This window comes from Henckelia pumila, chromosome 2, assembly GCF_033568475.1.
Source record: "Henckelia pumila isolate YLH828 chromosome 2, ASM3356847v2, whole genome shotgun sequence".
Classification (NCBI taxonomy): Eukaryota; Viridiplantae; Streptophyta; class Magnoliopsida; order Lamiales; family Gesneriaceae; genus Henckelia; species Henckelia pumila.
Genome location: NC_133121.1, coordinates 39,418,840 through 39,446,190, shown reverse-complemented (window position 1 = coordinate 39,446,190; position 27,351 = coordinate 39,418,840). Strand labels below are relative to the sequence as shown.

The 27,351-nt window shown below is 37.4% G+C and overlaps 2 protein-coding genes and 1 pseudogene across 3 annotated transcripts; all 3 read left to right on the top strand.

Annotated features, from left to right (window-relative positions):
- The first annotated feature begins 1,350 nt into the window (after positions 1–1,350).
- On the top strand, positions 1,351–24,483 carry LOC140877520 (uncharacterized; annotated as a pseudogene).
- LOC140884658 (uncharacterized) lies at positions 23,823–27,037 on the top strand. 2 transcript variants are annotated; one of them, XM_073291483.1, is made up of 4 exons: positions 23,823–23,960; positions 24,235–26,569; positions 26,646–26,702; positions 26,793–27,037. In XM_073291483.1, the coding sequence occupies exons 2-4, from the start codon at positions 25,673–25,675 to the stop codon at positions 26,958–26,960; spliced, it is 1,122 nt and encodes a 373-aa protein (XP_073147584.1). In that variant the 5' UTR covers positions 23,823–23,960; positions 24,235–25,672; the 3' UTR covers positions 26,961–27,037. The 2 variants fall into 2 exon arrangements, with proteins under 2 accessions (XP_073147584.1, XP_073147585.1); XM_073291484.1 differs by having other exon boundaries at positions 23,867–23,960; positions 24,449–26,569.
- LOC140877518 (uncharacterized) lies at positions 24,496–25,614 on the top strand. The gene is made up of 3 exons (XM_073281058.1): positions 24,496–24,893; positions 24,986–25,523; positions 25,600–25,614. The coding sequence occupies exons 1-3, from the start codon at positions 24,496–24,498 to the stop codon at positions 25,612–25,614; spliced, it is 951 nt and encodes a 316-aa protein (XP_073137159.1).
- Positions 27,038–27,351: the final 314 nt, after the last annotated feature.

The following is a 27,351-nucleotide window of genomic DNA, read 5'->3' as shown; positions in this document are numbered from 1 at the left end:
TTCTCTTTAGAATTTTATCAAAGCTTTTGCTTTACCCAAAATCAAACTTATCAAAGTTTTATAGCTTTGTGGCGTTTGTCAATCGATTTTTAATTGGGTTGTCAAAGACAGGTTCCTATGAAGGTCTAATTGAATCTTTGATTGTTTTCAATCGTGAATTCTCTGTTGCTAGTTACAGGTTCAACTAGAGGTGGAGATTCCAAAATCTGTTACTTGTTTCAAAGTCGGGACAACATTATTGAATTCTTTTGTTATCGAATTGAGGTGCGATTCGTTGAAATCGTGTTGTCTTTCATACATAAGATTCATATCATTTGGTATCAAAGCTTAAGGTTTTGATTCAAGTAAGTCGTATCCTTCTTTAATCTATATTCTTTCTTCGTTCATCTTTTCTTGTTCTTCGTTCTTCATCTCTCTCATATCAAATTTCTGTGCCAATCTTTCAAACTTGTTATCCAAGTTTTGTGTCTTGTGCTACAAGTTATAAAAAAAAAAAAAAAAAGTGAAAAATCGAAAAAGCTTAAAAAAAAAATATATAGAAGAAGCAAGATAACTTGTGGACAATTTTCGTTCTTGTTCATCCTTGGGTGCAAGTTAAAATTCGAGCACCCATAAATTTCTCCTTCTTGTTTTTGTCGATCTTAGAGAGTCGATCTTCAAGCGTCTAAAAGTTGTGAACTTGAGAGTTTGATTCACTTTTACACAAAGCAAAAGCCTACATGAATTGAGTGGAAAAAAAAAAGTGTTGGAGTGATTCGTTTGGAGTGATCTGTGAGAACTTGTGTGAGGAATTTTACTACTAACCTTTTTCTTGCAGGTACCATGAATCCTAATAAAGATGCTAGTGAAAGTGTGAACCAAGGAATTTCCAAGGTTCAAATGGATGCGTTGATGGGTCAATTTACTAGGGTGATGAGGTCGGAGTTGGAACCTCTTCATGAGCGGATGAGTAGATTGGAGAAAAGTAGTGGTAGTGGAAAAAAAAATAAAGATAGGAAGGGAAATAATTTTGAGGGAGATGAGAAGAGTTTTGATGAGAATTGGGATGGAGGGAGAAGAGTACATGAGGTTAGACATAGGCGAGAAGCAGTACGAGGAAAACATACGGAGTGCAGTAAGGAGGATGGAAATAAGATGAAAATTCCAGCGTTTCATGGGAAGTCTGACCCGGAGGCGTATTTGGAATGGGAGAAGCGTGTGGAGTTTGTGTTTGATTGCCATCACTATTCTGACCTTAAGAAAGTGAGGTTGGCAGTGGTTGAGTTTGTAGACTATGCATTAATCTGGTGGGATCAATTAGTGACCACTAGAAGAAGGTGTGGAGAGCCGCCTATTGAGACGTGAGAGAAGATGAAGCGTGTCATGAAGAAGCGGTTTGTGCCTAACTATTATTATCGTGACATGTACAGGCGATTACAAACTCTGAAGCAAGGTCCAAGAAGCGTGGAGGATTACTACAAGGAGTTGGAAACCACGATGATCCGGGCCAACATTGAGGAGGATAATGAAGCTACAATGGCCAGATTTTTTTGCGGATTGAATAGAGAAATCCAAGATCAAGTGGAGCTTCGCCACTGTTTTGATTTGGATGAGATGGTGCAGATAGCCATGAAGGTGGAGCAGCAGCTCAAGAGGAGAGGAGCTGGTCGACTTCCTACCGGTGGAGGATCGTCAACTCCTTGGCGTCCAAGCGTTTCAAAACGGGAGGACAATAAGTCGGTGACCAAGCCAAAATTTGACACCAAATTGGAAGCACCAAAACAAGTGGGTAAAGGTACACCTGAAACTACTAATACTCGTTCTAGGGATATTAAATGTTTTAGATGTCAAGGACTTGGTCATATTGCAAGTCAGTGTCCTAATAAAAAAATTATGATTATGAATGCTGGTGGTGAGATTGAGTCGGAGAGTGAGGATGAGAAATATGATAGTATGCCTGCGTTGGAGGATCCTGATGAAGAGGGATATGATGCGGTGGTTGGAGAATTGCTAGTGACCAGGAGAGTGTTGAATGTACAACAAAAGGAGGAGGAAGAAACTCAAAGGGAGAATTTATTTCATACTAGATGCTTTGTGAATAACAAAGTATGTAGTGTTATTATTGATAGTGGGAGTTGCACTAATGTAGCGAGTTATGAGCTGGTGGAAAAGTTGAGTTTGTCTGTTATAAAGCATCCTCAACCTTATAAATTGCAGTGGTTTAATGATAGCTCGGAGGTGAGAGTGCATAAGCAGGTGGTAGTACCATTTTCCATTGGTAAATATGTAGATGAAGTGTTGTGTGATGTGGTGCCTATGCAAGCTTGTCATATTTTGTTGGGTAGGCCGTGGCAATTTGATAGAAAGGTGATACATGACGGTTTTAAAAATCGTTATTCTTTTACCTTGAAAAAGGAGCCTATTGTATTGTTACCGATGACTCCAAAGCAAGTGATGGAGGACCATTTGAAAAAGAAAAAGAAAGAAGAGGCCGAAAAAAAAGAGTGAACAAAAAAGTGAGATGGCCTTAGAAAAAAATATTGAGAGAAAAAAAGATGAAAAAAAAATTGAGAGGAAAGAGGCCGATAAAAAAATATTTATGGCCCAAAAGAGTGAGTTGCGAGAGATTTTACATGTGCATACTCCACTTGTGTTGATTTTCTATAAGGAGTTTCTTCTTAACACAAGTGATATAGCCGGAAATCTTCCGAGCACTGTTGTTTCTCTTTTGCAGGAATTTGAAGATTTATTTCCGGAGGATTTGCCTCAAGGCTTACCACCTTTGAGGGGGATTGAACATCAAATTGATTTTATTCCCGAAAGTGCGTTGCCAAACCGTTCAGCGTATAGGAGCAACCCGGAGGAAACAAAAGAGATGCAAAGACAGGTAAGTGAACTTTTAGATAAAGGTTTTGTGCGTGAGTCCATGTCACCGTGTGTTGTGCCTGTTTTGTTAGTTCCTAAGAAAGACGGTTCATGGAGAATGTGTGTGGATTGTAGAGCCATTAATAACATTACCATCAAGTATAGGCATCCTATTCCTAGACTACATGATATGTTGGATGAGTTGCATGGTTCTAGCGTCTTTAGTAAAATTGATTTAAAAAGTGGTTACCATCAAATTAGGATGAGAGAAGGTGATGAGTGGAAAACTGCTTTTAAAACCAAATACGGTTTGTATGAGTGGTTGGTTATGCCCTTTGGACTAATTAATGCACCTAGCACTTTTATGAGATTGATGAATCATGTGTTGCGTGTTTATATTGGAAAATTTGTTGTGGTATATTTTGATGATATCTTGGTATATAGCAAAAATTTGGATGAGCATGTCGAACATTTGAGAATTGTGCTAATCACACTAAAAGCTGAACAATTGTATGCTAACTTGAAGAAGTGTGTGTTTTGTACAAAAGAACTTGTGTTTCTTGGTTTTGTTGTGAGTTCCCAAGGTGTTAGAGTTGATGAGGATAAGGTAAGTGCAATTCGAGATTGGCCAACGCCTACTTCTATTGGTCAAGTTTGAAGTTTTCATGGTCTTGCAAGTTTCTATAGGAGATTTGTGAAAGATTTCAGTACTTTGGCGGCACCTATGACTGCAGTGATCAAGAAGAACGTTCCATTTCATTGGGGCGAGGAGCAAGAGAAGTCTTTTAATATTGTCAAGTATAAATTAATTAATGCTCCTTTACTTGTATTACCTAATTTTACTAACACTTTTGAAATTGAATGTGATGCGTCAGGTGTAGGAATTGGAGGTGTCTTGATGCAAGGTGGGCGACCGATTGCTTACTTCAGTGAGAAGCTTAGTGGGGCGTCCTTGAATTATCCTACCTACGACAAGGAGTTTTATGCGTTGGTAAGGGTACTTGAGACATGGCAACACTATTTGAGGCCAAAGGAATTTGTGATTCATTTGAAGCATCTCAAAGGACAACAAAAGCTAAACAAGAGGCATGCTAAGTGGGTGGCGTTTGTGGAAACTTTTCCCTACGTTATCAAATACAAGCAAGGGAAGGAAAATGTGGTAGCGGATGCTCTATCACGAAGGTATGTACTTTTATCTACTCTAGATTCTAAATTCTTAGGATTTGAGTATGTGAAAGAGTTATATACTAGTGATCTTGATTTTGGTGAGATATATGCGTCATGTTTGCATGGTCCAAAAGATAAATTCTTCATGCATGATGGGTATTTGTTTAAGGAGGATAAGTTGTGTGTTCCTAAGTCATCTATTCGTGAATTACTTGTTAAGAAATCACATGGGGGTGGTTTAATGGGGCATTTTGGAGTGGCTAAAACTTATGAAAATTTGCATGAACATTTTTATTGGCCACATATGAAGCATGATGTTGAGAAAATTTGCGAAAGATGTGTGACTTGTAGGAAAGCAAAGTCTAGACAACAACCACATGGTTTGTATACTCCACTTCTCGTTCCTAGTGAACCGTGGGTAGATATTTCTATGGATTTTGTTTTAGGACTACCGAGGTCTAAGAAGGGGAGGGATTCAATTTTTGTTGTGGTTGATAGATTTTCTAAGATGGCTCATTTTATTGCTTGTCATAAATCTGATGATGCTTCTCATGTTGCTGAATTGTTCTTTAATGAAGTTGTTAGATTGCATGGCATGCCTAGGAATATTGTGTCTGATAGAGATACTCGTTTCTTGAGCTACTTTTGGAAAACATTATGGTGCAAACTTGGTACTAAACTACTGTTTTCGACTACATGTCATCCTCAAACGGATGGTCAAACTGAAGTTGTTAATAGAACGTTAGGAACTTTGTTGCGTGCTATAATTAAAAAGAATTTGAAGAGTTGGGAAGAATGTTTGCCATTTGTTGAGTTTGCATATAATCGTAGTGTGCATTCTACAACAAATTTTTCACCATTTGAAATTGTGTATGGTTTTAATCCTTTAACCCCGTTGGATTTGATGTCTTTGCCTATGAGTGAAAGGGTTAACATGGATGGTAAGAAAAAGGCGGAATTTGTGAGAAATTTGCATGAAAAAGTGAAGGCGAACATTGAGAAAAAGAATTTGCAGTATACAAAGCAAGCAAATAAGGGAAAGAAGAGAGTTGTGTTTGAACCAGGAGATTGGGTGTGGTTGCATTTGAGGAAAGAGCGGTTTCCTGAAAAACGGCACTCAAAGTTTCTACCTAGAGGCGATGGACCGTTTCAAGTATTGGAGCGCATCAACGACAACGCTTACAAATTAGATTTGCCAGGTGAGTATAATGTCAGTGCTACTTTTAATGTTTCTGATTTATCTCCATTTGATGTAGGTGATGATCAAGATTTGAGGACAAATCCTTTTAAAGAAGGGAAGGATTATGCGATCATGGATGGCTCGCATGCTGATCAAGTGCCTAAGGATCCGTTGGAGATACCACGAGGACTGGTTACGAGAGGCCGAGCTCAGAAGTTTAAGGAAGCACTTCAATCTTTGTTGTTGAAGACATAAGAGGGCGTTGGATTTCTTTATATTCAATTTAGAGGAAGTTATAATCTTATTGAGGTCAAAAGAGGTCAAGAAAGTGAAGAAATTGAAGACCCTGCTCGAAGCCAAGGCGCGCCCGCGCCCCAGACTCGCGCACCCGCGCCATTATTTTGCGAAGAAGAAGCGCGCCCGCACCTCATGATCGCGCGCCCGTGCTTACGGATGCCAAATTGACGATGTTTTGCGAGCTCTCGGCGCGCCCGCGCCATTGTCTGCGCAACTTCGGCGTGCCCGCGCCATGCTCTTTTACATGCACCGAAGGTGTTTGTGTGTGTGTTCGGGATTTTTAATATTTTGGATTTACTTTGTTTATTTTAGGTCTTTTATTCCTACTAGGAAACTTTAGGAGATATCTTTGATATCTTTTTGATTTATTTTGCGTTATCTTTTAATATTTTGGGTTGTAATATAAATACTACAACATTCATTATTTTAATGATAACTAAGATTTTCAGATTATTGATTATTAAATACAAAATTCTCTTTAGAATTTTATCAAAGCTTTTGCTTTATCCAAAATCAAACTTATCAAAGTTTCATAGCTTTGTGGCGTTTGTCAATCGATTTTCAATTGGATTGTCAAAGACAGGTTCCTTTGAAGGTCTAATTGAATCTTTGATTGTTTTCAATCGTGAATTCTCTGTTGCTAGTTACAGGTTCAACTAGAGGTGGAGATTCCAAAATCTGTTACTTGTTTCAAAGTCGGGACAACATTATTGAATTCTTTTGTTATCGAATTGAGGTGCGATTCGTTGAAATCGTGTACGTTGCCTTTCATACATAAGAATCATATCATATCTTAGCCTGTCTAACAAGTTCAATATCAGTTATGGGTGTATTCAAGACTGTAAAAAATGTTGAATGTCTGACCACTCAAACTTAAACTGCTCAGAAACTAAAACCGCTAATATAATTTGTCAACCAGCTCTAAACTGCTCAAAATCGCTAAGTATTGAAGATTTTACTATTGTAGATATTGTCGTTGAAATGATACATCAATTCAATATTCGTGCAAGAGAATTCACACTTCATGTAACGCCTGAAAATTCGTTACGTAAACCTGCATGCATAACAAGAGAATTTAATGATTTAAAATAAAGAAAAAGGGGTTAAATTATTTTTGTGTGCTATTATGTAAATTATGTGATTTATTTGCATGCTTTAAATTTTATTATAGCAGTTAACTCGTTATTATGAAATTTATGAATTTCTTTGAGATAGGGTATTTTGCGATACATGCACTTACACACACTTTCACGTGGAGTTTGAAAAAACTTGAAGGTTTGACGCTCCGTTCGTCCCAGACAACGATCTACGCGACGGTAACATGATTTCAAGCATTTTTAACGCAAAGGCACATCTAGAATACATTCTTGAACACCATTTAAGTCATATTACACTTATTTATGCCTAAAAGATCTGATTATGGATGTGTATGTGGTTTAGAACAAGAATACATATAAGGTCATGTATTTTCTTCATGTTTTTATGATCTTCCCCATATTTTCTCACGTTTTTTATCATGGCTGTCAAATGGGGCTGCTCCAGGGTGTTCATGGGTCAAGGTATGGTCCTAAGGGGTCTAGGGAATAGGTTGGTTTAGACACTAGAGGCTGGATAAAGGGCGGGCCGATTAGTTTTTTGGAAGGGAGTAACAGGTCGCACAGTTTAGGGTTTTGTGTAAGAGCAGGTCGTTCTGCTCGTATAGGGCATGGTTGGGGCTGGGCTTTGTGTGGTTAGGACCGCCAATACGTGGTGAGTGTCTGGACGGCAGGGCTCCGGCCAAGTGTGGCGGGAGCAGGCAGCGCGAACAGATTTAGGGAAGCTACTACAGCTGCTGCATGAGTTGGGCAATAGTAGAGATCAACTATCTGAAGCAAACCATGTAGGGCTTGGTTTGGGTCAGGGCCTAGTCTGGGCTGATCGCCTAGATCTTGGGGAGGTTTGGGCGGTTGTGCTCTGGCCGGTGGTGGCCGGAGCAGGGAGATAGAAGGGAAAAACGGGGACTGCGACAGCTGGTGTGCGAGAGAGGTTAGAGGAGAAGAGGTGCTATTTGGGAAGCTAGGCAGGGGCTTGGTTAGGGTCTTTCAGGGTCGGGTTATATGTTAGATGGGTCAAGTCATGATTGTATGGGTCCAGGTTAGTTTAGTTCAAGCTCGGGTAATTTAATTATGGGCATAAGTTTTTAAATAAGTTATATCAATGGGCTTGAACGTTTGGGTTGTTTAATGTGCTTAAGTTATAAATTTAAGTCAATCCATTAGTTATATTGAGTCTAGTGATTCATGAGAGTAATCGGACTTAGTTATGATAGGTTAAGTATTAATGGGCTGGTTTATGTTTTAAAGAGTCGGTTTGGTTTAACAGGCATAAGTAATGGGACAGCCAATCAAATAAGCCCATGACTAGTAAAATAGTCCATAAATATATATTTGATATTAATATATATGTATTATTTTAATATAAGCATGATTTTTATAGAAAATAATTAAATATATATATTTATTGGCATATTATTAAGGATAATGAGAAATTATTGTTGGAGAACGCGGCGATCAGATCAATTAGGATTGATACCCGGTGCAGCGGAAGTTTAAAAATTTTATATGGAACGATTCCATAATGGGTATCAACCTTACGATTAAATTGTGTGTGTAAAAATTAAATAACGATTATAAAATTTTTACCTCCAATCTCGAAGCGAGATTATGGACAACAACAGATTGCTCTGCTCTTGTTGTATATCCCTGGAACTGATGGATGAACTGTTCTTCAATCAGGTCCACGAACGGATATTTAATCCCTCTGATAGATTGCACTAGAAAATCTATCAGAAGTTTCTACGAAGAGATTAACGAATTTGATCCGTTAAACCAGACTGTAAATCAAAATTCACAGACTGGATTTTCCGAGCAGAGGGGAGAAAGGGGGCGGCCACTACTGAGAGAAAAATAGGGTTTTTTTTTCCGAAAATTGTGACCTGTTGTGTTTAATTTCTGTACTGCAATAACTTATTTATAATGTAGGCCACTAACAACTTAGGGCCCATTAGTCATAAGTTCAAGCCCGACAAGCAAAGCCCGCATGTTCAAAAATTAATATAAAATTCATCGTGACTCCGATTGATAAACCGATTTCACCAATGTGCACAGAAACCATTTCTGCACCTTTTAAAGTCAAGATAAATTTTTCTGAATCCGAATTCAGTGATTTCCAAAAATGTCCATCCCTATGTCATTTTAGGAAATCTTACTCCTCTACTCATAATTAAGAAGTCCAACTTCTTTGTTCATTAAATTTAACTCTTTAAATTTAACTATCTCAACGGGGATTAAAAATCCATTACTCTGTGTGACCCTCAATGGTTCAGGGATACAGCTAGTCGTGGGCTCACAACTCCTTGTGACTCGGAACAACAATTTCCGACTTGCCCATCGAATCATGGTAAGAGCGCCTAGCAACATCGCCCCATGATTCCCTAGGTATCACTGATAGTGCCTACAAGAACCAATAGATTTTGGTTAGCGTACAGTACGGTCCCTTCATCCATATATCCCGATCGAATCAACAACCATTGGTATATCGAGAGTCGTTCGAGATTCGATAACTATGCAATACATCTTGAAGATCAAATAGTGACATCGCATGTGTTACTAAGAAACCATTTCTTAAAACACATCATGTACTCTGGCCAGAGATTCGTCACACTAATATCTCCTCAGATCGCATAGGATATCCACACTCGCAAGTATGTGGTGAATCCTTGACAACAAAGCATCGACTCCTATATGTGTTGTAACTGTACCCAATCCCGACACCTGATGACCCCAATAGAGTCGGTAAACGAGTCAAGGCACAGTACTAGCATATAGAGTCTCAATGATGTTTCAAGTAGTAAGGACTAATGGTGTACAACCAAAACCGCGGACTTTATTCACTCGATAAGTGATAACCACTTGGAAAGTCCGGATAGGGTAGTTCGATCATTCATCGTATGAATATCCATTTGCATGCTTTGAACATCTCTATGTTCCTTACCAATGAAACGTGGTACTCTGCATCGCAAATGCTAGTCTCAAACTCGAGCGATCCTTATCCTTATTATCGGACGTCTCAATCGACTAGGAACAGTTTAGAATATACAGTGACTATAAGATGTGTTTCATGATAGACATCCCTATGTTCTACCACATCTTATATACACTATAGTATATTCAAGGTCTTTATCAAAACAACAATAGTATATCACAATATAACAATATGAAGAAAGATAAAGTCATTGCCATTTAATAAAAGTGTAAATTATATTAAACAAAAGATTGTTTATACAAAGAGTCATCAAAGCCCTTAGCCACATGTTGGCTCACCAGGCACCCACTCTTTCAATCTCCCACTTGCCCTAAAGCCAACTAGTCATACTACGTAGACCCATTGCTTCGCGATGTTTGTCAAATAATGGTCCTGGCAAGGGCTTAGTAAGTGGATCAGCGATATTGTCTGCAGAGGCCACTCTTTCGACAGTGATGTCTCCTCTTTCCACAATCTCCCGGATGATGTGGTATTTCCTCAGTACGTGTTTGGATCTTTGATGAGACCTTGGTTCCTTTGCCTGAGCAACGGCACCCGTGTTGTCACAGTACACCGGGACTGGACCAACAACTTCAGGAATGACGCCCAACTCTTGGACGAAATTCCTCATCCAAACGGCCTCTTTAGCAGCAGCTGATGCTGCAATGTATTCTGCCTCAGTGGTGGAATCCGCTGTGGTGTCCTGCTTGGAACTCTTCCAAGAGACAGCACCGCCATTGAGCATGAACACAAATCCAGAGGTTGACTTCGAGTCATCCACGTCACTTTGGAAGCTAGAGTCGGTATAGCCTTCCAATTTTAGTTCTCTTCCTCCATATACCATGAACATATTCTTAGTCCTTCGTAAGTACTTAAGAATGTCCTTCACGGCTTTCCAATGCATTTGACCGGGATTAGCTTGATATCTGCTCGTGACACTCAGAGCAAATGCTACATCCGGTCTGGTAGATATCATCCCATACATGATACTACCTATGGCTGACGCATATGGTACATGTGTCATTTTCTCTATCTATTCATCCGTCTTGGGACACATAGACTTGGATAGAGAAACTCCATGACACATGGGTAGATGTCCTATCTTGGACCCATCCATTGAAAACCGTTTCAATATGGTGTCGATGTAGGTTGATTGAGTGAGTCCTATCATTCTCTTAGATCTATCTCTATAGATCTGTATCCCTAGAATATAGGATGCCTCACCCAAATCCTTCATCGAGAATCTACCTGATAACCATATCTTTGTTGACTGCAACATCCCTACGTCATTCCCAATGAGTAGGATGTCATCAACATAAAGTACTAAGAATGTCACAGCATCCTTAACTACTTTCTTGTACACGCATGGTTCCTCCGGGTTCTTGATGAAACCAAAATCCTTTATTGTTTCATCAAATTTCTGGTTCCAACTTCTTGATGCTTGTTTTAGACCATAAATTGATCTCTGAAGCTTGCATACCTTATGCTCGCTTCCCATGGATGTATATCCCTCAGGCTGCGTCATATAGATTTCTTCCTTAATGTCTCCATTAAGAAAAGCAGTTTTCACATCCATTTGCTATATCTCATAGTCATACCAAGCAGCTATGGCAATAAGGATTCTTATGGACTTGAACATTGCAACTGGTGAAAAGGTTTCATCATAGTCAACTCCTTGTCTTTGAGTATAACCTTTCGCCACCAATCGCGCCTTGTAGGTCAATACCTTACCATCAGGCCCAAGCTTTCTCTTTTAGATCCATTTACACCCTATTGGAACAATTCCATCGGGAGGATCTACTAAAGACCAAACTTGGTTTGTATGCATCGAATCTATTTCCGACTGCATAGCTTCAAGCCATAAATTTGAATCCGCATCAGAAATTGCTTCCTTGAAGTTTCTTGGATCACATCCAACATCGGGTTCATCTTGATCCCCTTCAAGAAGAAGACCATATCGAATAGGAGGTCTAGAAGTCCTCTCGGATCTTCTAGGTACAGGCGTGTCTATCAATGGTTCCTGAGGTGTAGGATCGTTATTTTGTATTTTGGGTTCTTCTCGAATTTCTTCGAGTTCCATCATCTCGCCTTTCTTATCCAATAAGAACTCCTTCTCCAAGAAGGTGGCATTCCTTGAAACAAACACCTTTGTTTCAGCAGGATAATAGAAATAATATCCGATTGAATTCTTCAGATACCCTACAAAATAACATAAGCTGGATCGACTATCCAACTTATCTCCCACTGTCCACTTCACGTAAGCAGGAAATCCCCAAATCCTCAAGTACGAATACTTAGGAGCTTTGCCATTCCATAACTCGTATGGTGTTTTGTCCACTGCTTTAGTGTGGACGTTGTTCAACAACAATACCTCCGTTTCAAGCGCATAGCCCCAAAACGAAGGTGGAAGCTTAGTGAAGCTCATCATGGACCGAACCATGTCCAACAAAGTTCGATTACGACGCTCCGATACACCATTAAGCTGTGGTGTCATAGGAGGAGTCCACTGAGAGAGAATCCCATTCTCTTTTAGATAGTCCAAAAACTCGGTACTCAAGTATTCTCCACCTCGATCCGATCGAAGTGCTTTAATACTTTTACCTAGCTTGTTTTCTACTTCAGCCTTGAATTCTTTGAACTTTTCAAATGCTTCAGACTTATATTTCATTAAATATAAATACCCATACCTCGAATAATCATCAGTAAAGGTAATGAAGTAGGTGTGGCCATATTGAGTACCAACTCTAAATGGACCACAAACATCTGTATGGATCAAATCCAACAGATTTTTACTACGCTCAGGTTTCCCCTTAAAAGGAGATTTAGTCATTTTTTCTTTTAGGCAGGATTCACAAGTAGGTAGAGAGTTAATATCAGACATATCAAACATGCCCTCTCCCACTAGCTTGTTCATCCTCCTTGAGGAAATATGACCTAGCCTAGCATGCCAAAGGTTTGCCGGGTTTTTGCTATCGATTTTCCTTTTGTTTGTTGTTGCCGGTTTATCAACATAATTTATTGGAACGTCTTTTAGTTTTAAGTTGTATAGATCGTTTTCAAGTTGTCCATTTCCAATCAAACATTCATTCTTGTAAATATTGCAAATCCCATTCACAAAATTGCAAGAATAACCATCTCTATCAAGCATAGAAACAGAAATAATATTTTTAATCAAATCCGGAACAAATAAAATATCTCTTAAAAGTAACTTAAAACCGTTCTGCAAAAGTAAATAAACATCTCCCACAGCTTTAGCTTCAACTCTAGAACCATTTCCGAGCCTCAGCTAGGTCTCACCCATTCTAAGCCTGCGACTTCTTGTCATCACCTGCAAATCATTGCAAATGTGAGATCCACATCCGGTATCCAATACCCAAGAAGTAGTATTAAGTGAAACATTTATTTCAATATAGAACATACCCTTCGCAGTTTGCAACTGCTCTAGATATTCCTTGCAGTTACGCTTCCAATGACCGGGCTTCTTGCAGTAATGGCAAACATCCTTGGATTTTTCCATGTTTGAAGCCTTTGTCTTGTACTTCTTCTCGGGTTCGATTTTCTTGGGTGGGGTAGAACGTTTCTTACCCTTTGTACTTGGCCACTTCTTAGCAGAAGAAGAGGAGCCCACCAAGAAAGCCGGTTTATCCTTCTTTAATGTGGATTCATATGTCACAAGCATATTGACCATCTCTTCAAGGGAGGCCTCTATCTTGTTCATATTGAAATTCACCACAAATCCGTCAAACGAAGAAGGAAGAGATAGAAGTAGTAAGTCCACGTTGAGTTCATTCTCCAACACCAAATCTAGGGTTACCAACTTCTGTATGAGCCAAATCACTCGTACCCCATGATCACGGACCGAAGTCCCTTCACGCATGCGACACGTCATTAGCTCCTTTACAGTAGCGAACCTTTCAGCCCTCGATTGAGCCCCAAAAAGTTCCTTGAGTTGTACGTGAATGTTAGCAGCATTCACGGTGTCCTCAAATCGCCTCTGGAGTTCATCAGACATCGAGGCTTGCATATAGCATTTGGCCTTGATATCATGGTCCCACCATGTATCAAGTTTGGCTAACTCTTTCGGACTTATGTCAGCTGGTGCTTCCTTCGGAGGAGATTTTTCTAACACGGAGAGCATCTTCTCCGAAGTCAAGACAATCTTCAACTTACGGAACCATTCCGTATAGTTTGCGCCAGTCAATTTATTTTGTTCGAGGATCGAGAAAAGTGGATTACGCGAATTCATCTTTATGAAATACTGAAAAGAAACAGACAAATATCAGTGATTGTTTAAGTAATTTACTAAGACATAAAATAGGCGAAATTTATTTTATGAATCTCACTCCCACTATTTTAACGATTTCACTACCCTCTAGTGAAAACGGAAAACTGTTTTCCTTAGTGAGAACATGGAGTCCAATTGACAAACTATGGTCCCGAATAATATCAGCCAACCATAATTTTCAAAAGGTAGAGCTCAATTGCTTCCAAAGCAACCTCCACGTTTTTACCTCATGTCCAATAAGGGCCCAATAATATGACGCCGTTTATTGTGACATGTCAAGATGACCCATCAATATTAAGTTGTGATGGACGGTCGCCATGTGGATCCCCCAATAATATGAGCCGATCCCATGGGAGTTCCACCCAACTTACAACATGTGTCGATCCAATGTACAGCTTTCCGACGAACGGGCCCCCCCAATAATATGAGCCGGACCGTATCCGCGGGTAGCATCTCATACATTGATCGTTGATGGAAGTTAGGAACATTTAAACAAATTTAAATTTCCTTTATTTATCTTGATATCAATTTTAAATCATATTTAAAATGAGGGATTTTATTTTTGAAAATTTGTCTCATCATTTTTAAAATTTTGTATGCTTGTCGGATTCACACAATTTTGTCTAAAACATGCATACAACTATAATATCACATATTATATAGGATGATCGATTTCATTTCTAATCGACCCGTGGTTGCCAATCACGAATCTTAGTCCAATCCTAGGTAATATGCAGTATGCAATGCAATCCTATTACATTGAGCTTCCAATTTACATTTCTTCTGTCTTTATTGTCTGCTGGGCCCACCACCGTCTTCAAATCTTCATCTCCCACTAAATCTAATGTATTTACAATAAATAACAATGACAAGTAGGGGATACATTTTTAAGGGTTGGGAACGGGCCATAAACTAAGCCCACTTTTATTACGTATGACAATTCATATTGGGCCATAAACCAGGCCCATTAATAAATCCAACAACAATAAAAACAAATGTAAATTCCTAACATACACCTACAAAATTGGTCATGGCAATCGATCATCCTTATCCAATAACATTTAATTTAAAATTAATTTATTGGATAACATGCAATGGCAATTTAAATTTAAAAGGATAAAATCATATTCCATATATAAAATCTTATTTTACATACAAAATCATATTTTATCTTTTTATCAAATAAAATCATATTTTATCTATAAAATCCAATTTTATACATAAATTATATTTTACTCAATATATCCATAAGATCATATCTTTTCATCAATTGTACCAAAAATAATTAATTTCAAAATTCAATTTAACGGATAAAATATTTAAATTTTCCAAAAATTCAAATTTATCCAAAAATCAATTTTAAAATTTTCGGACTCGAACAATTCGATCCAACGCCTCGTGGACCAATCAAAAACAATTTTCGATCGGACCAAAAATAGAATTTTAACATATTAAAATTTAATTTAAAATTAAAAAATAATTTTTCCGCGGGCCGCCCGGGACATTCCCGGGCTGCCCGCGCCCCCTAGGGCTCGGGCCGGGCAGCCCGGCAGCCCGGGGCAGCGACCATCGCCGCCCCCCCCCCCCCCCCGGGCAGCGATCCAATCGCTGCCTCCCCCCGGGCAGCGATCCAATCGCTGCCCGGGTTTTGCCTGAAAAAAAAAAATTTATTTTTAAAATATTTATTTTGTTTCAAAAACCGAGGCTTAAAAATTTTTTGTACAATCGATTAATTTAATCGCTTGATCTGAGCAACCTGGCTCTGATACCACTGTTGGAGAACGCGGCGATCAGATCAATTGTGACCTGTTGTGTTTAATTTCTGTACTGCAATAACTTATTTATAATATAGGCCACTAACAGCTTAGGGCCCATTAGTCATAAGTTCAAGCCCGACAAGCAAAGCCCGCATGTTCAGAAATTAATATAAAATTCATCGTGACTCCGATTGATAAACCGATTTCACCAATGTGCACAGAAACCATTTCTGCACCTTTTAAAGTCAAGATAAATTTTTCTGAATCCGAATTCAGTGATTTCCAAAAATGCTCATCCCTATGTCATTTTAGAAAATCTTACTCCTCTACTCATAATTAAGAAGTCCAACTTCTTTGTTCATTAAATTTAACTCTTTAAATTTAACTATATCAACGGGGATTAAAAATCCATTACTCTGTGTGACCCTCAATGGTTCAGGGATACAACTAGTCGTGGGCTCACAACTCCTTGTGACTCGGAACAACAATTTCCGACTTGCCCATCGAATCATGGTAAGAGCGCCTAGCAACATCGCCCCATGATTCCCTAGGTATCACTGATAGTGCCTACAAGAACCAATAGATTTTGGTTAGCGTACAGTACGGTCCCTTCATCCATATATCCCGATCGAATCAACAACCATTGGTATATCGAGAGTCGTTCGAGATTCGATAACTATGCAATACATCTTGAAGATCAAATAGTGACATCGCATGTGTTACTAAGAAACCATTTCTTAAAACACATCATGTACTCTGGCCAGAGATTCGTCACACTAATATCTCCTCAGATCGCATAAGATATCCACACTCGCAAGTATGTGGTGAATCCTTGACAACAAAGCATCGACTCATATATGTGTTGTAACTGTACCCAATCCCGACACCTGATGACCCCAATAGAGTCGGTAAACGAGTCAAAGCACAGTACTAGCATATAGAGTCTCAATGATGTTTCAAGTAGTAAGGACTAATGGTGTACAACCAAAACCGCGGACTTTATCCACTCGATAAGTGATAACCACTTGGAAAGTCCGGATAGGGTAGTTCGATCATTCATCGTATGAATATCCATTTGCATGCTTCGAACATCTCTATGTTCCTTACCAATGAAACGTGGTACTCTGCATCGCAAATGCTAGTCTCAAACTCGAGCGATCCTTATCCTTATTATCGGACGGCTCAATCGACTAGGAACAGTTTAGAATATACATTGACTATAAGATGTGTTTCATGATAGACATCCCTATGTTCTACCACATCTTATATACACTATAGTATATTCAAGGTCTTTATCAAAACAACAATAGTATATCACAATATAACAATATGAAGAAAGATAAAGTCATTGCCATTTAATAAAAGTGTAAATTATATTAAACAAAATATTGTTTATACAAAGAGTCATCAAAGCCCTTAGCCACATGTTGGCTCACCGGGCACCCACTTTTTCAATTATGAAGAATTTTTAAGTTCATGCATCATGAAAAAAATATTTATGAATGATTATTGGCATGTAAAAAATATTTTAAGGAAGTTGAAGTGAGCGTGTGACAATTACGGGATTGGAGATGAGATGCCTAGGCCCGGAGCCCTTTCCATATGCTTACGGGACTGTGAGTTGGGATACTGGGGCCCGATTGTCTTTCCATATGATTATGTTTATGAGCTCATGAATCCAGCATTGAGTGTTGGTAAAGTGGCAGCATAGAGGTAGAGATCCCACCGCCATATACGTTGTTTTCCAGATTGATCAATCGAATATGTCACGGTCACACGACATTGATACAACCTATATGAAAGTTTCAGTTTATGACATGCCATATGATATTATGTATAATGATCAAGCTTAAGATATGATTATGTATTCGATGATGTTCAATATGAAGTATGTTGAAGATGTTCAAGATGCAGAATTATGTAATGTTTTTAAGATCATGCATGTATAAGTATATACACGATATTTATATGATGTGTGCATGTATGTGGTTTCATGTTGTTATATAAGGATAGGACGTGTTGGACCTCTAGGCTCACTAGATTTAAATGATGCCCGTGAGCATGAGTCAGTCGATGATGATGTGGTCCCTACTGGCGGCGAGGGCGTATGAGCATCCATGGCAGCAGCTAGTACCCATGACCATCGCAAGCTTATGATACGAGATTTATTAGGGGATTTTTATATGTTATTATTTTATTCCGCACATGGAAAATTAAGTATTATTATGGATTTGCATGATTAAGGAATTTTTACGTATGCATGAGATTTTATGTTAGATTATGATTTTTACGTATGAGGTTTTCATGCATGAATATAAAATTAATTTTAAGTATTTAATTTAATGTTTTTAATTTCATGTAATATATTTATATATTGAAAATTATTTTATTGAAAATTATTTTAAGTATAGTACATATATGTATGGGCGTATATGTATCATCAATACTTTAAGGTAAGTTTTTTTTAAAAAAAATTCAGTAGTAGTTTGGGTCGTTTCAATTGGTATCAGAGTTATGTTCCTTGGAGGGTGACTAACCTGCAACGTGGAGCTCAGAAGCCGCACTGTCAGTCTGTGAGTTTTAAATGTTTTAATTATGTTTTTATGTATGGGACACATGAATTATGTTTTCAATTATCTATGTTATGAGAATTTGAAGTTATGAAATTTTTTAAAAGTAAAATTACTTAGTTATGCATACATGAGGAATTTATGGAAATTGAAGTATGCCTTTGAGGCGTGTTACACGCGAGGATGACCAGAACATTATATTTTTGGAAATTTAGTTTGATAATTTATGAGATGTAAGTTAGACATTTGGATTTTTGGTAGTAACTTATTGATTTTATGTTAGAATGATTTAATGAGTGAATTATTGGTTAAATTGATTGTGAGATTAACACTTAGAGTATATTATAAATGTAATATTTAAATCGAGAATTTGAGATTTATGATAAATTATTTGGGAACTATGGTTTAGACATATAGGTTATGATTTTTTTGGATTTAGTTTTGACAAGAAACATAGTTGATATGTGATGTTATGTTTTAATTTGCATGGTAAAGTTTTGCTAAGTTAATTTTCTTATAGGAGTTTATATTTTAAGTGTCATGATTAGATGCAAATTTGGGAACAAAAGTTCGGCTCACGAATGTTGGAGGATAGATAAGTGAAGTGTATAAGCATATGTAATCAGTCAAGTTTTGATATGATGTGATTGTTGTATTTGAAAAAATGAGCAGTAGAGTTAATATTTGGGTTTTATGTATAAGTTGAGGTAAGCATGTGATTGTACTTTCATTATAGTACTAAGAATTATATAAAATATCAAATTTTCTTTACAGTGGGATATAAGTAAGTTGTAATAATTCTCTTTATGAGGTTTTTAACTGCGAAGGTTCATAAATGTAGGCTTGATTAAGATGATGAAGACACATGAGACAGATAAAATATGTTTTTTATCAGAGTGCGCAACGGAAACATAACTTTTGGGATACTAAAATTTGGGAACTAGATGTGTAGGGATGTCAATGGGTCCGAGTTGTACCCGGACCCGCAATGGACCCGCCCCATGTGGGGAGGGTTTGGGTCCACTAAATGGGTCTTGGGGCGAGTCTCGGATCCATTTTTTCAGACCCGAGAGGGTATGGAGCGGGTAATGGATTTTATAAGACCCCCCAGACCCGTCCCATATAATGCATACATATAAAAAATTATAGGTTTTTATTCCTCAAATATTATTTCTAGTTGTAATCATCTCTTTCACTTTCATATTTTAATTTAATTCTTAAAAATTATTTTTAAATTCTTAATTTTTTTAATTAAACACAGACTACAGCTGGTCACTGTCTACCTATCCTTCGACATTTGTCTATCCTCCGGTGACTTCCTAACCTCCGACCACCACCTATATCCATTGTTATGATACAAGTTTCATTTCAATTTTAATCGATAAGTAATTTATTGTTTTATTTTTCATATAATACCCAAAATATAAATTTTAAAGTTTTATTTTTCCTTTCGACTACCTCATACAGTTAGATTTGTATTTAATTTTAATAAATTTGTGGGTCTCATGGGTCTAACGGGTCCAACCCACCCCATTTCAGATATGAAGTGGTGCGGGTCCAAAGTATATTTAAATGGGGTGGGGCGGGTAATGGGTTCATGTTTTGTTAATGGGGCGGGTATCGGGTTCGGCCAAACCCGACCCATACCCGCCCCATTGACATCCCTATAGATGTGTGCACATGGATTTACTAGGTTATATTTTCGAGGGACTCCGTTATATTAGAGTTTGATTAGTCGAATTTCGAGGACGAAATTTCATTTAAGGGGGGAGAATTGTAACGCCCGAAAATTCGTTACGTAAACCCGCATGCATAACTAGGAAATTTAATGATTTAAAATAAAGAAAAGGGTTTAAATGATTTTTATGTGCTATTATGTGAATTATGTCATTTATTCGCATATTTTAAATCTTATTATAGCATTTAACTCGTTATTATGAAATTTATGAATTTCTATGAGAAAGGATATTTTGTGATCGCGTAGACAGGACCGTGGACGAACGACATAGATATTTTTCATCAAAAACTTTGATTAAGGTTTTCAAGAGCCATAAATTACTATTTTAAGATATTATTTTTAGAAAATAATAGTTTTAATTATATATATGTATAAAAGCACATTTTTTCACTAAAATAATCTATTTTATGGGCTTTTAAGATGCTTTCAAAGCCCTATATTTAATTATTACGAAAATAGAAGTCTTTAATTTGATTATTTAGTGGTCTTGAAAGTTTAAAACTTTATTTATTAAAATTTTAAGATCAAGCCCAATACAGTACACAAACATATACTTGGACTTAGCGTCATTCTTCTCCATCCATTCTTTTCACGATCCCTGGCTCCTCATAACAGTCTCCAGCTTCCATACACACACTTTCACATGGAGTTTGAGAAAACTTGAAGGTTTGACGCTCCGTTCGTCCCGAACGATGATCTACGCGACGATAACGTGATTTCGAGCGTATTAACGCAAATGCACATCTCGAATCCATTCTTGAACATCATTTAAGTCATATTACACTGATTTATGTATAAAAGATATGACGTTTCATGTGTATGTGGTTTAGAACAAAATGCATATATATAAGCTCATGTATGTTCTTCACGTTTTTTATGATCTTCCCCACAATTTCTCACGTTTTTTTATCATGGCTGTCAAAGGGGGCTGCTCTAGGGTGTTCATGGGTCAAGGTATGGTCTTTAGGGGTCTAGGGAATAGGTTGGTTCAGATTTTAGAGGCTGGATAAAGGGCTGGTCGATTAGTTTGTTGGAAGGCAGTAACAGGTCATGTAGTTTAGGGTTTTGTGGAAGATCAGGTCGTTCTGCTCATACAGGGCATGGTTGGGGCTAGGCTTTGTGTGGTTAGGGCTGCCAAGACGTGGTGAGTGTCTAGATGGTGGGGCGCCAGCCAAGGGTGGTGGGAGCAAGCGGCGCGAATAGATTTAGAGAAGCTGCTACAGCTGCTGCGCGATTTGGGCAAGAGTAGAGATCAGTTGTATTAAGCAAACCAATTTGGGTCAAGGCCTATTCTGGGCTGACCGCCTGGATCCTGGGGAGGTTTGGCCGATGGTGCTCCGGCCTGTGGTGGCTGGAGCAGGGATATAGAAGGGAAAAACGGGGACTGCTACAGGTGGTGTGCGATAGAGGTTTGAGGAGCAGAGGTGCAATTCGTGCAACTGGGCAGGGACTTGGTCAGGGTCTTCCCGGGTCAGGTTAGATGTTAGATGGGTGAAGTCATGATGGTATGGGTCCGGGTTAGTTTAGTTCGGGCTCGGGTAATTTAATTATGGGCCAAAGTATTTAATTAAGTTATGTAAATGAGCTTGAACGTTTGGGTTGTTTAATGGGCTTAAGTTATAAATTTAATTCGATCCATTAGTTATATTGGGCTTAGTGATCCATGAGAGTAATCGCGCTTAGTTATGATTGGCTAAGTATTAATGGGTCGGGTTATGTGTTAATGGGTCAGTCTAGTTTAACGGGCATATGTAATGGGGCAGCCAATCGATTAAGCCCATTACAAGTAAAATAGTCCATAAATATATATTTCATATTAATATATATGTATTATTTTTATATAAGCATGATTTTTATAGAAAATAATTAAATATATATTTATGGGAAGATTTTTAAGGATAATGAGAAATTATGAAGAATTTTTAAGTTCATGCATCATGAAAGAAATATTTTATGAATGATTATGGGCATGTAAAAAACTATTTTCAGGAGGTTGAAGTGAGCGTGTGTGGGGACCCGGGTTGCTAATCTTATCTTGGGGCAATTTATTCTTAAACATCATATAACACAATCTAGTTCAATTAATTAGAACCAATTTTTTTTTTTAAACAGGGTACCTCGCGCGCGTGCGTGAGATGCTCCTCGCCCGCGCGCGAGTCAAACATCCCGCGGCCAACCATTGGCTCGCGCGCGTGCGCGATAGCATCTCGCCCGCGCACGAGACAATGTTTCAGCGAGAATTGCTGGTGGCCTGCACTAACGCGAGAAGCCCTCTCGCCCGCGCGCAGGTCAACAAACCAGCAATTCGGGCTGAAAATCCTCTGATTCTATAAATTGTGTACTAAACCATAAAAATATAAATCATGCATAACTCATATCATCTTGGTACACTACAAATTCAAACATGAACATCATGATCTAAACTATACAATCTGTACCAATCTCAAAAAGTGACGAAGATCAAACATATAAACCAAAATCTAGTGTTCTAACATGTTCGATACAAGATCTAGTACATCAACTGCTAAAACCCGAATCACCACATGTTATTACTCTTTTTCGAGTTATTCTTGTCGTTTCTGACCAACTCCTGCCCCACCTATTACCATGCACACATACAAAACAAAGCAATAGCCGAAAAACTCCGGTGAGAATAAATCCCAGTATAAATAACAAAACATGCAGTAAAATTAAACATAAATTCAATGCATGTTTCAATGGCAGGCTATCAAATCTGATATCAAACAAATATTGGTTCTTGGGATCCCGAGAAAATAAAATCTCAAACAAACACCAACTTATCCATTCGAGGTGAAGTCAAGTATTTTATTTCCTCTGACTTTGGTATAACTATAGTGAGTCTTCTGGCTCTGGAAGTAACTCTACATTCCGTGCCACTCAACTACAACTTTCCAAATGTCATATGCACTCTAGGCCTTTCAACCCTCTATGCTTTCTAGGCTGGAGTTCAAGATGCATGCAACATAATCTGTATGCATTAAATGCTATAAAAACACCTTGAACAATTAATCAAATAAACAACAAAGCAACAAAAAGCATCTAATCACATAAAGCACATAATCAAACAAGTATGTGATTGACAAGGGAATACTCGAAACAATAGCTACTTCGAGTGTTCTATCCCATTCGGATTAGCTATCATTTATACCTTTCAATGTCGAGTCTGAAAATGCTTCAAATCTAAAAAATAGCATGATGAACATATATCAAAATATGCTCGAATTCGTTGCAATTCAATCAATCAAACTACTTCAAACCTCAAGCTTTTCTATTCCGATTCGAACGTTGAATTCCCGAGTTCGAACACTTCAAAACAAATCTGAAATGAAGTACCATCAGCTCAAATATCAACTAATCATTCAATCTAAAGTATAGCTAATTCAATAGGCTTGAACGTATATCAAAATCTTGATAATTCTTGAACCGACGGCATAACGGATAAAAACCGACAACCGAAACCATATCAAAATCAATCCAACAATCAATTCACAACATAATCTCTATCATATCAGCTCAATAACATAAAAATCAGTAACATTCAGATATGGTAGTGTTCGAATTTTGCTTTCTAAAATCATATAAAATCCGAACGACAGTTTTTTTCTGAACCGTCCCCGAATACGTAACCGGTACAGCTCATATATGCATATATCTCAAAATCATGAAATTCCATCTTCAACATAAAAATCAAATATGAGAAAGGTGGGAAAAACACTATTTTAGTCCTTATACTTTCATCCTAAAACAGTTTAGTCCTTAAACATATTTGAGTAACAATTTTGGTCCTTAATATTTGCAAGCATGAACAACAATAATTCTTTTTCTTAAACATCGTTAAAGTTCATGGCAAATCAATATTAGGGCATTTATAATTACCTATTTCTTCTCTAATCGCTCTGCACTTTCATATACCCAGCACCGAACGTTGCTTGCCGCCAATATCACCACCGCACTACTTGCCTTCTCTATCGTCGTCGTCCTTGTTGCCGCCGCCACGATTGTTCTGCCGCCCCACTTTTTCTTTGCTGTCATCATCAATGTATGTGCTTGCAGAATTTTATTGTTCTTAGAAAGTATTGAATAAATCATGTCTAAACTTAAAGTTGCAGTTTGACACTCAATGTTTGATGGATTTTAAAAGATTTTGCCATTACGAATCATAAGATTTAAATGAGAAATTTTTTTTTCAACACCGTGGATTGGGTTATTTGAATTTGAAAGTGGAATACTCTTTACATAAACAAACGTTTTTCAAGCAAAATTATAGGTATTGATAGTTTGAATGACCAATTTCATGTTATGTAAATTTGCAGAAAACATCAAAGGGAGATAAATATTTTGAGCAGCATATAGTCAAGTATACTTATGGAGAAAATTGTGAATTTAGAAAAAATTTAGAGATGTGGAATAATGATGTTGAGGGTGTTAATATCATTAATGAAGATGAATCAGATGGGGAAGAAGAAATATTTTTTGATAGTGACTATGATATGGAAGAAGATGATAAGATATTTGATTTATTTGTAGATCATGGAGAGGAGTTCGTTGGTGTAGAGAAATAAAAATATGATGCAATGGATGAATTGATTGATGAGAATTTGTATGATAAGTTGCAAGCCGAAGATGGTGATTTTGATTGTGTAGGCAGTGAAGATGAATTTGCTAGTAATAATGGATCTGATGATGAGAATACAACAAAATATCCAATGCATAATCCGAGGACCGATGGTAAAAATCCAGAATTGAAAGTGGTACTGATCTTTAGCAGTAAGGATGAGGCAAAATTTTCCATTGAGAGTCATTGTTTGAGGAGAGGAATGATGGTGAAATTCGTGAAAAATGACAGAATTCGACTAAGGGTGGTGTTAGAAATGAAGGGTGTGATTGGTTTGTGTATGTATCGAAGATGCAGAATGATAATTCATGGCAGATCAAAAGCAGTTGCTTATTGCATAATCAATGTTCTTGGAATGTAAAAAATCCAAGCTTAAAATCAGGCTGGATCGCTAAGACTTTTATGAAGAAACTCAAAGAAAATCCTAAATTGAATGCGTTGCAATTCAGGTGTGAAGTGTGTAAGACTATGAAGGCTGATGTAACAAAATCTCAAGCATACAGGGCAAGAAAAAAAGCAAAGCAACTTATTGATGGTAAAATGGAGGAACAATTCAATAAAATTTGGGATTATTGTGAGGAAATTCAAAGAACTAATCCAGGTTCAACAGTGATAATGAAGTTATTGGATGAAGAAGGTTCACAACAAAAGAGATTTCATAGATTTTACATGTGTTTGAATGCATGTAAGTTAGGTTTCAAGAATTCTTGTAGGCGAATCATTGGTGTTGATGGGTGTTTTTTGAAAGGAAGATATGGAGGTCAATTATTGACAGCAGTTGGAGTTGATCCAAATAATCAAATCTTTCCAATTGCATATGCAATAGTTGAAAGTGAAACTAAGGATAGTTGGTTGTGGTTTCTTAAACTTTTGGATGGTGACATAGGTTTTGAGAATGACCATAAATGGACTTTTATTTCTGACAAGCAAAAAGGTTTGATTCCAGCATTTGAGAGTTTTCTCCCTGATGCAGAAAATAGATTTTGTGTTAGACATTTGCATAGCAACATGAAAAGAGATGGATTTAGTAGTCTTGCTATAAAAAATGCATTGTGGGCTGCAGCAAAATCAAATGTGATGAAGGATTTTGAAAGAAAAATGTTGGAATTGAGAAAGATTGATGAGGATGCATATCAATGGTTGATAAAAAAAAACCTCCACATCAATGGTCAAGGTCTCATTTCAGCATGTATCCAAGGTGTGACATTCTTTTAAATAATATATGTGAGTCTTTCAACTCTTTAATCCTAGATGAAAGAGAAAAGCCAATTATCCAATTGCTTGAGGGTATAAGAAACTTGTTAATGACTAGGATGCAGATTAATAGGGAGAAAGCTGCAAAGTGGGTGGGTCCTATATGCCCCAATATAAAGAATATGCTAGATAAAATTATTTTAAAGGCAGCCGAGTGTATACCTATGAGATCTGATGAATGGCATTTCCAAGTTATGGGACCTTTTGACCAACACACTGTTGACTTGTGGGAAAGGACATGTAGTTGTAGAAGAATGGATTTAACTGGCATACCTTGTAAGCATGCAGTTTCTAGTATATGGAGCAGAAAAGAAACCCCCGAAACATATGTGCACCCATGCTATAGTGTGAATTCATACCTATCATGCTATGAGAATACCATATATGGTACTAATAGTTCGGAATTGTGGCCTTCAAGTAATAATATAGCTCCTCTGCCACCAACATATGCAGAACTTATTGGTAGACCTAAAAAACTAAGGAAGAGAGAGCCGAATGAGCCACCTGCTGCAAGTCATAACCCACATAGGTTGAGAGGTGTGAAAAGAACAAACAAATGTAAAACTTGTGGGGATGTAGGTCATAATTCAAAAACTTGCAGCAAAAGAACAATGGGTGAAAGCGCACGAGATAATCGTGAGGTTGTCTCAAATGAAGTGAATGATCAGTCTCAATCCATCATAGCAACAGCGAGATCAAATGGTTTACAAGGAACACAAGTATCAATTTCCATTGACCATGTTCAGCAGAAGAAAGCATCAAATAGAGAAAAATTACAGGTGCTACTGAAAAAATCAACTATGAATTTATATATGCGGTTTAGTATATAAAAGCAAGTTTATTTTAATTTTTCAGGTGAGAAGACCAGAGAAAAATATGCAAACAACAGGAATGGCAAATAAAACTACATCGGTAAAGGTTGCTTTTTTCAAGAATGTTTTTAAAAAATTTTCCTAAAAATTATCTTGCTAAGAAATTTTCATTTTTCTTTATATGTTGTAGATCAACCATTCATCCTCAATCAGTCGCACTCCTGTTATTGTTAAAAGGGGAAAAAACTTTGTGACTTTGTCAAATTTAAAGTCATCTGCCTCAAATTTAACCAATGTTATTTCTTCTCAAGCTGGTTCAACTTCCTGCTGCAGTGATCCCAAGGACAAGTCTAAATAGAGAAATATTTATTTTGATTGTTTTTTCTTTAGATATGAGGTTGCAATTCTACGTTGACACATTTGGATTCATTTTGGTTGTGCTTTTGGATTTTTTTTACTACTTAATTGGAATTGATTGGTTTGGAGATCATTAATTGGAAAAGAGTACTTTTTATGAAATCACTGAGTTGTGGAAATTTTGGAAAGATCGGTGCTTAGATAAATACATTGGATTTTGGGATTTCTCTTAAGTATGTTGATTTGGATTAAGAAAATTTGTATAATATAATTAATTTTTTTGCTGTTATTATGTTAAATATTTATTTTCGTGTATTGGATATTGCTTTGATTTTATTTTGTTATGTGTGAGGTTGAAGCTAAGATTTCTTCTTGGAATTGATTGCAATTTA

Bases quoted from the DNA above. Each gene is read 5' to 3' on its own strand.
- LOC140877518 (XM_073281058.1), top strand. From the start codon at position 24,496: ATGGATGAATTGATTGATGAGAATTTGTATGATAAGTTGCAAGCCGAA. The intron at 24,894-24,985 runs GTAAAAAATCCA...GTTGCAATTCAG, and splicing joins ATAATCAATGTTCTTGGAAT to GTGTGAAGTGTGTAAGACTA.
- LOC140884658 (XM_073291483.1), top strand. From the start codon at position 25,673: ATGGTTGATAAAAAAAAACCTCCACATCAATGGTCAAGGTCTCATTTC. The intron at 26,570-26,645 runs GTGCTACTGAAA...TTAATTTTTCAG, and splicing joins CAAATAGAGAAAAATTACAG to GTGAGAAGACCAGAGAAAAA. The intron at 26,703-26,792 runs GTAAAGGTTGCT...TATATGTTGTAG, and splicing joins TGGCAAATAAAACTACATCG to ATCAACCATTCATCCTCAAT.